The sequence below is a fragment of the Somniosus microcephalus genome, chromosome 22 (genome assembly GCF_052327205.1).
Source record: "Somniosus microcephalus isolate GS21.2 chromosome 22, FLI_Smic_1.0, whole genome shotgun sequence".
NCBI classification, from domain to species: domain Eukaryota; kingdom Metazoa; phylum Chordata; class Chondrichthyes; order Squaliformes; family Somniosidae; genus Somniosus; species Somniosus microcephalus.
Genome location: NC_141008.1, coordinates 666,264 through 676,201, shown reverse-complemented (window position 1 = coordinate 676,201; position 9,938 = coordinate 666,264). Strand labels below are relative to the sequence as shown.

Here is a 9,938-nt window from a genome sequence, read left to right as displayed (position 1 = left end):
TGTGTCTGATATCGTTTGCTACAACAACTCCATTGCTGGAAGTATACAGCTGGCTATTTCCGTTAGTTAATTAATGTGATAAGAATTGTACAGTCTTTGGGGTTTTCAATTTCTAGCGCAGCACTAAATATATTCTGTCTCAACAGGGAATTAGCTCGGCTGTTGCAATATGTTTGTTGATTTTTTTTCTAAAAAGAGGGATGTTGCAACTTCAATGTCTCCGTGGACATCCCGCAGTATATAAATTAAAGGCTATGGAAATGAAACGCCTCAGAGTTTAGTACAGACAGATTGCTTGCAGCACGAAGGGACACGTGGCTTCACACAGAAAATGCATCGACCAATTCAATTTGTCGAGAAAATATACTACATGATCATTGCCGTCATTGGTATACCTGGTACGTGACTGTAACCATTGAAGTTGTGTAAATCTGTCTGTGAGCTGCTCTGTGGTTTTGCTCTGTGACTGATAATGTTACATGCTGGTCTTGCTGACCGTTATGCAGACACCCGGTCAGTGAAATCATTTTGTTAAATCAAATGTCCTGAATTACCTTTGTGGTTTTATTCCATTGCCTCAATTGAAAGTAATCCTCTGTCAGTAACTCACAGGCTCGTTGAGTTATCAAGTTATTTTCTTTAGGGGAACATAGTGTACTGCTGAATCAGTCTTCAGTGTGAGCACCTCGCTGAAGGAAGGTATTACTGGGAGTATCTGTCACTGTAGAACTGTGCTGAGTGTGGGTCACTAACTGGAGTGTAACACCTGACGTCAGTGCTCAGGTATTACCGGGAGAATCTGTCACTGTAGCATGGTGCCGAGTGTGTGTCAATAACTGGAGTGGAACAGCTGACCCCAGTGGTCTTGTATTACTGGGAGTAAATGCCATTGTAGAATTGTACTGAGTGTGGGTCATTAACCGGAGTGGAACACTTGACCCCAGTGGTCATGTATTATTGGGAGTATCTTTCAACGGCGATTGGCATTGACTATGGGTCACTAACCAGAGTGGAACACCGGACCCCAGTGGTTATTTATTAGTGGGAGTGATTGCCAGTATAAAATTGTACTGATTGTGGACCACTTAATGGAATGGAACAAGCCGGTTCTACTTTGAAGTCATTCTTTCAGGAGACTGATCTCTCAAACCATATTAAGCTGCCTTCGTGTTTTACAAATGTAATCGCAGGTAACGGCAAAGATTTTTGCTTTTGTTTGAAGATAATTGGTACTAAATGTATACAATGAAATACATTGGTATCGCACTGTTTCCTAATGAGCTGCACTTACAGAAACTGGTGTTAACTACTTACAGACATGTTCACAGCAGGACAGCGCAGCTACTTTATTCAAATCCTCTGTATAATTACGTTTTCTTACTCTAAGTATAGTTATTGTCAACACTTTGGTTGCTTTGGTGCTGATTAATCCACTTCCCCCAACAAGGTCCTGAAAATCTCTGGGTCATGAGGGTTGGATTTAATCAGCTTTCTATTCCACAGTATGAATGTTGTTCTGTGGTTATTGTTTCTTGCACCTCAGTAACTGATAAGATTTGGCAAACGAGTGCTTAACAATGATTCAGTGTCTCTACAGAGGTAACCTGTAGCGATCTCTGCCCTAAGCTCAGTAAGGTGTGTCCATGTGAGGAGAGGCAGCGATAACAGAAGAACATACATAGGAGGAACATACATACATGAAATTGAGGGGCGACTTGTGACACGGGCAGCCGAGTTCTGAATCAGCTCAATTTACGTAGGATGGAATGTGGAAGGCCAGCCAGGAGTGCATTGGAATAGTCAAGTCTAGAGGTAACACCTGATTGAGGTGTACAAAATAATGAGGGGCATAGATAGGGTGGATAAAGAGGAACTTTTCCCCTTAGTGGGGGGGTCAATAACAAGGGGGCATAGATTCAGGGTAAGGGGCAGGAGATTTAGAGGGGATTTGAGGAGGAACTTTTTCACCCAGAGGGTGGTTGGAATGTGGAACTCAATGCCTGAAAGGGTGGTGGAGGCAGGAACCCTCACAACATTCAAGAAGCATTTGGATGAGCACTTGAAATGCCATCGCATACAAGGCTATGGACCAAATGCTGGAAAATGGGATTAGACTGGACAGGGATGGATGGGCGGCGCAGACACGATGGGCCGAAGGGCCTCTTTCTGTGCTGTAAAACTCTATGACTCTATCTATGACTCTATAATCGCATGGATGAGGGTTTCAGCAGCGAATGTGCTGAGGCCTGGGTGGAGACGAGAAATTTTGTTGAGGTGAAAGGAGGCGGTCGTTGTTATGATGTGGATATGTGTTTGGAAGTTCATTTCAGGGTCAAATATGACACCAAGTTTGCGAACAGTGTGGTTCAGCCGCATACAGCTGTTAGGAGAGGGATGGAGTCAGTGGCTAGGGTATGTAGTTTGTGGCGGGGACCCAAAACAATGGCTTCGGTTTTCCCAATATTTAATTGGATAACATTTTTGCTCATCCAGTCAAGCAATCTGACCATTTAGGCACTGGGCAGGGGCCGAGAGAATTGGTAGTGAGTTAGAGCTGATTTTCGTTGGTGTACATGTGGTAACTCATGCTGTGTTTTCAATTGATGTCGCCAAGGGGCAACATGAAGATGAGTAACAGGAGGGCACCAAGGATGGATCTTTCAGGGACACCAGAGGTACCGATGCGAGAGCGGGAATGGAAACCGTTGCAGGAGATTCTCTGGTTACAAGTACATAAGTTAGAATGGAAATAACAAAAGAAAATGCTGGAATAACTCAGCAGGCCAGGCAACATCCGTTGAGAGAGAAGTAGAGTTAACGTTTCAGGTCAAAACCCTTCGTCAGGACTGAGAAAAAACACAGGAAGTGAAACAGATTTAAAGGCCAGTTTGGAGCTGGGAAATGGGGATGAAACAACAAAAGAGAAGTGACGAGATATTAAGAGTTAATCAAAACGAGACGAGATGCTGATAGGACTAGTGAAGGTAAAGGCGGCTCTAGACTAGGTGTAAAATGCGTTGGCAGAATGAGAGACAGCTGCCATGTGGGAGAGAAAAAATAGGGGAAGGGCACAAAACAAAGGTGTGGAAAGAAATATTTTAAAAGATGTAATAGGGGCCTCGGTTATGATCTGAAATTGTTGAACTCAATATTGATTCTGGAAGGCTGCAAAGTGCCTAATTAGAAGATGAGGTGTTGTTGCTCGAGCTTATGCTGGGTTTCCGTGGAACCATGCAAGAACCCGAGGACAGTGTGGCTGAGTGGGAATGGGGCAGTGAATTAAAATGACAACATAAGAATGGAACCAGGCGAGTGCAGTCCCAACTAGCTGGACACCGGTGGAGAGGTTTTGGAGAACAATGGTCTGGTCAACTGTGTCAAAGGCTGCAGACAAGTCAAGAAGGACGAGGAGGGATAGGTTACCTTTGTCACAGTCACAAAGGATATAAGTTGTGAATTTGATGATGGCAGTTTCGGTACTGAGGCAAGGGCGTGGATTTTGCTCCACGACCCCGTGGGGCTGAGTATACAATCACGATGCGGGTGTTGGGTGGTCCGATTCCCCTACACCGGGGAGGTGCTGTCGGAACCCGGGGGGGGGGCCTGAGCCTGTGCCCAGAGGGATGTAAGATCGCCGAGCCAGTGTGGTATGCGATTCCTGCTCAGGGACTGGTCCAATTCCGGTGTGGGGGTTCAAATCTTCGGCAGCGGCGGGGAGGTGTCTGATCCAAAAAGCGTGTGATCCCATGGCGGGGAGGGGTTGTACGATGCCGCGAGGTGGGTGATGGTCCCAATGATGTGTCCAAACCCTGTCCCCGGGGTTCCAGTCCCCGACCCGGGGTTCGTTCTATGCTGGTGTGCTCTGATGTGTGGGGAGATTGGGAGGCTGGGGAAAGCACTACTGCTCCTCCTGGCCGACAGGCAGTGCTGTGAAGGCATTTACCTTCTCCCTGAATCTGTTCTCATCTCTTTCAAGCTGCCGCGATTCCCGAGGCCTGGAAATACCGACCAACACAAGTAAATCTATAAAACTTGTTAAATAGAGGCTTCCAATGTCAGTAAAATATTTAGTTTGCCAAACCGTCTCGTCAGAGTGCTCGGCTACACGCTCCTTGTTCCGCCTCCATTATAGCGGGTAGCAGCGGGTTAGAGGCGGGTTGGTTTCCTGGCAGAGATTTAAAGTTTTAAACTCTGACCCGACTCCAAAACACTGGTGCTAAAATCCAGCCCTTACTGTCTGTGCTCAGACACGGAGAATGTTTGATCAATACTTTCCTGTCTCTTTTTACTTCTCTTGTTTTACAGTGAATTTAGTGGCGATTGTGATCTTATCCCGAGGAAAGTGCGGACTCTCCACCTGCACCACTCGCTACCTGGTGGCCATGGTAGTTACGGATCTACTGTTCATTATCACTGAGATCATACTGAGGCAGATTAATTATTATTATTTCCCATTGTCTTTTCTCGACATTACCCCTGTGTGTAGTGCGATATATGCCCTGACTCGTGCAGCCACAGACTGTTCTGTTTGGTTCACTGTCACTTTCACATTTGATCGGTTTGTGGCCATTTGTTGCCAGAAGCAGAAAACAAAATATTGCACCGAGAAAACAGCGGCTGTGGTTCTAACAACAACCTGCCTTCTGCTCTGTTTAAAAAACGTTCCCCACTACATTGCATATGAACCTGGAAAAATAATCGACAATGTGCCATGGTTCTGTATTACAATCCCAAGCTATTACACTGAGCCTGGATGGGTGGTATTTGACTGGATTGATACGGTTATAACCCCATTGCTCCCATTCACTTTAATTTTGTTGCTCAACACTCTGACAGTCAGGAATATTTTAGTGGCCAGTCGAGTCCGTAAGGGACTGAGGGGTCAGAGCAAGGGAAAGAATCGCAGTGACCCAGAGATGGAGAGTAGAAAGAAGTCTGTGATTTTACTCTTCAGCATATCTGGCAGCTTCATACTTCTGTGGTTGGCAAACGTTATATATTTCTTATACTATAACATTTCAAGAACAGATCCCAGAGATTCCAATAATTCTTTGTATATCTTTCAACACGTAGGATATATGCTGCGGAATTTAAATTGCTGCACAAACACATTTATTTATGGGGTAACCCAGTCTAAGTTCAGAGGGCAGTTCAAGAGCGCGGTAACATATCCAGTTACCTCAGTTATTCAATTAATTAGTAAACAATACAACTGAGCGCAGCCCAGAGGCGCGTCCCAGGATTTCCAGTCCATGAATGTAATATTTAGACAAAGATACCATCAACTGAATTACACCGGGAATCGCTGTTGATCTGAAAATACAACCAGCGGCGGGGCAACCACTGTGTTTAGGACACGGCACTATTCCTGATTGACAGTTCCCGCATTGTCTTTCGTGTCAGGACCACTAGTTTGTTGCACTCCGTCTGAGCTCTTCTGTAAAGCGTCAATTCAGCTATTTAGTGCAGCAAATCTTTTGCAGCTTCCAGAGTAAGAGCCTCCCAAATAGTTAATCAGAAAGAGCTGAGCTCTAGTTTAGATGATTATATTACGTAGAATATGCAGCACAGAAACAGGCCATTCGACTCAAATCGTCTATGCTTTTCCTAATATTGCACACTCGTCTCCTTCTTTCATCTCAGCCTTTCAGCATATCTTTCTATTGCCTTATCTCTCTTTTACTCGGCTGAATTGCTTTTGATAACAGTAAGCTATTGTACTCAACCTCGTCCTGTGGTGGTGAGTTGCACATGCTAACCACCCTCTGAATTGCTACTTATTTCCCTATTGGATTATGAGTAACTATCTTGTATTTATGACCCACTAGTTTTCGATTCTCCCACAAGTGTAAACATTCCCTCCACATCTACCCTGTCAATTCCATTCATAATTATCAAGACCTCTATCATGCCTCCTCTATCTCCTCCCTCCCAGAAAGCACTAACGTCCAGCCTGTTCTATCTTTCCCGATAGCTCTAAACTTTCAGTTCTGGTGACATCGAAATAAATATTTGTAAGACTGAAAGCATTGGCCCATGCACAAGTTCTGTTGCCCAGCCATCGACTCCATCCTTCTTCTGTCTAAGTCTGAACCAAACCATTCGCAAGCTTGGTGTTCTATTTGACCGGGAGATGATTTTCCGACCACATATCCACTCCCTCACCAGGACGGCCTATTTCCAGCTACGTAACATCCAGACCCTTTCAGTAGATGCAGAACAGTAATTTCCACAATATTCCAAATGCGGTCTAACCAAATGCGGTTCTGAGCACAATATAATTGCTCTGCTTTAGAAATCTATCCCTCTAGGAGTGAACCCTAGAGATTTCTTTGTTCTTTTAGGGCCTCAGTAGCCTGCATCGCCACATTTACTGATCTGTGTGCGTGTACCCTCACATCGCTCAACCCCATTAAGATAATTATTTTCCAAGCAGTATGTGGTCTCATTAATCTTCCTCTTAAAATGCGCAGTGCTCATTTGTCATGGGTTAATTACACGCCTATTCCAAAGTATTTTAACTTCTTCCTGTATTTTATCGCAATTCTCCTCTGTATTAACCCGCAGTTTGGAGGCATCCACAAATTTTGAAACTGCTCTTCCGATTCCCCAGTCCAAATTTTCTAAGCAGATGGGAATGAACTGGTCTCAGCTACGGTCGCTGTAGATGACCACTGCCCACCATTTACCAACTTCACTACTTTTGAATTCTATAGCGTTAGAAATAAACCCGAGTTCATTGTTAGCATTTTCTTTTCTTTGCCGACCTGTGACACTGCTTTAAATTATTTGTTCCCTTGTGTCCCTAGATGCCTTTGCTCTTCTGCAAACTCAGCTTCTTACGTTCTAAGGTACAGGTGTTTAAAAATCATAGAATGATGCAGCACAGAAGGAGGCCATTCGGCCCAGCGTGTCTGTGCCTGCTCTTTGGTAGAGCTTTCCAATTATTCTCACTACTCTGCACTTGCCGTTTTTTTAACTTTAAATATGTTTTCCAAATCCCCTTTGAATGTTCTTATTGAATCTGCTTCAACCACGCTTTCAGGCAGTGTGTCCAGGTCACAAGGACTCGTTGTTTAAAATAAAGCTTCCTCATGTCGTCCCCGGTTATTTTGATGATCACATTAAGATGGCGTCCTTTGGGTACTGACTCATCATCTGGTACTGGAATCAACGTCTCATTATTTATTCTATCACATCGATTCAGGACATTGATCCACTCTATCAAATCTCCTCTTAACATGCTCCGTTCTAAGGAGAACAACTACAGCTTCTCCGGTCTCTCCACATAACCAAAGTCCCTCATTCTTGGTACCAGTCTCTTCTGCACACGTTCTCAGTCATTCACATCCTTCCTAAATTTTAGCGCCCAGAATTGAACAAAGTACTCCAGCTGAAGCCTAACCAGTGTTTTATAATTTTTTTTCATGAATTCATTGATTACACACTGTTGCTCTATTAATAACGGAGCATATTTGCTTTTGGACAGCCTTCTCAACTTGTCGTGCCACCTTTAATGTTTTGTGTACATACAGCCCCCGGTGTCTCTGTTCCTGCAACCTCTTTAAAATTGTAATATTTAGTTCAGATTGCCTCTCCTCATTCTTCCAGTTCAAATGCATCAATTCACAGTTCCCTGTGTTAAATTTAATCTGCCATGTGTTGCCCATTTGAGTCAGAATTTGGGTTATGTTGTAAGCAAAATTATTGGATTTGGAAATAAACACTATCGGGATGAGCAGCATCACGTCAGGGACTTCTCTGAAGCTCTTAGACACTCCAGCCTGACGAGCATTTGATGAGGGTCAAGCGCAAGCCAAATCTTATATGACTTTATGAGCAGTTTTCAGCTGCAATGATATTTCATTCTCTTAATGCAACATGTACCAGTAAACTGAGTAATGAGATAACCGCATTAGCAGGAATGAGGGTCAGTTAGAGGTCATTACATTAATTTATTTTTAACTGAAGATCAGCAAAGAACTTAATCAATGGCGGGTCTGGCTCAAATGACGAAGGGCCTACACCTGCTCCCATTTCTTATGTTTTTTTTCATTTTCAGCAGTCTGTCTATGATGTTTGTTACTATCCTCGTCATTTCCTAGTTTCGTTACATCTGCAAAATACTAAATAATGCTCTGTATGATCAACCCTAGGTCATTAATATATATAAAAAGAATAGTACTCCTAATAACGATCCCTGGCTACACCACTGAATAACTCCCTCCAGTCTGATAAACAACCAGCCACCACTACTCTTTGGTTTCTGTCCCTTAGCCAGTTTTGTATCCATGATGCCCCATCCCTTGAATCGCATGGACTACCATTTTATGAACAAATATATAATTTAGTACTTTATCAAACACCTTTTGAAATTCCATATGCACAACATCATCCACGCTACCCTCATAATGTTTCTATTGCCCTAACAATGTGTATCACCTCGCATGCATCTATGTTAAAGATCTCTTGGCACATATCTGCGCAGTCTGCACGTTATCTAATGTGTATTGTGCGATGTCCTTTAAAGAATTGCCTCTTCAATATTTGAAGCAAAGAATCAGTTTTTTTGCGTAAAAGCAATAATAATTAATAAAGGCAGCCATCTCAAACTGATTTGGAATTTTATCAGAAAATCTGAAGTTTGAATGCAGAGTAAACTCTTTACTTGTCACTTTGTACTACTGCCTTCGAAAAATGGGTGAAGTAATTAACTATGTCAACAAGTAGGAGCGCTGTCCCTCTTCAGCCTCTCTTTGTGTCTTTCGGTTTCTAATTATGCATCTAACATACAAAGCACCTCCCAAATTCACTCAATATCCTCAGCATTTCCCCACACCCATCAAACATCCTCAGCTCCTCCCCATACCACAAAACTTCGTCAGCACCAACACAGCAGCACATAAGATCCTGAGCGTCTCCCCTCCCAACATTGTCATCCTCAGCTCCTCCCGAACCCACCTAATATCCTCAGCTACTCCCCACCCCACCTAATATCCTCAGCTCCTCCCGAACCCACCTAATATCATCAGCTCCTCCCCACCCTACCTAATACCCTCAGCAACTCCGCACCCACCAAATATCCTCAGCTCCTCCACACCCACGTAATATCCTCAGCTCCTCCCGAACCCATCAATATCCTCAGCACCTCCCCACCCCACCTAATATCCGCAGCTCCTCCCGAACGCACTATACAAGCTCAGACACTCGACACCCATTAATTATCCACATCTCCTCCCCACCCCACCTGATATCCTCAGCTCCACCCCACTCCCACCTTACATTCTCAGACCCACTCGACACCCATTAATTATCCACAGCTCCTCCTCACCCCATCTAAAATCCTCAGCTCCACCCATCCCAACTAATATTCTTAGCTCCTCAACACCCCACCAAATATGCTCAGCTCCTCCTGACCCCCACCTAATATCCTCAGCTCCTCCCCACTCCAGCAAATATCCTCAGATCCTCCCGGCCCCAACTAATATCATCAGCTCTGCCCGAACCTACCTAATATCCTCAGCTCCTCCTCACCCCACCAAATATCCTCTGCACCTCCCCAGCACACCTAATATCCTCAGCTCCTCCTCACCCCACCAAATATCCTCTGCTCCTACCCAGCATACCTAATATACTCAGCTCCTCCCCACCCCACCAAATATCCTCTGCTCCTCCCCAGCACACCAATATCCTCAGCTCCTGCCCAGCCCACCTATTATCGTCAGCTCATCCCGACCGCAACTAATATCAACAGCTCCTCCCGACCCCAACAAATATACTCAGCACCTCCCCACCCCATCAAAAATGTTCAGTTCCTCCCAACTCACCAAATCTCCTCAGCTCCTCCCGACCCCACCTAATATCATCAGCTCCTCCCGACCCCAACTAATATCATCAGATCCTCCCGAACCCACATAACATTCGCAGCTCCTCCCATC

At 44.5% G+C, this 9,938-nt stretch overlaps 1 protein-coding gene across 1 annotated transcript; it reads left to right on the top strand.

Annotated features, from left to right (window-relative positions):
• Nucleotides 1-289: 289 nt before the first annotated feature.
• LOC147101968 (putative G protein-coupled receptor 139) lies at nucleotides 290-9,328 on the top strand. The gene is made up of 2 exons (XM_085964120.1): nucleotides 290-398; nucleotides 4,306-9,328. Exons 1-2 carry the CDS (start codon nucleotides 332-334, stop codon nucleotides 5,214-5,216), a joined length of 978 nt encoding a protein of 325 aa, XP_085820246.1. The 5' UTR covers nucleotides 290-331; the 3' UTR covers nucleotides 5,217-9,328.
• The last annotated feature ends 610 nt before the right edge of the window (nucleotides 9,329-9,938 follow it).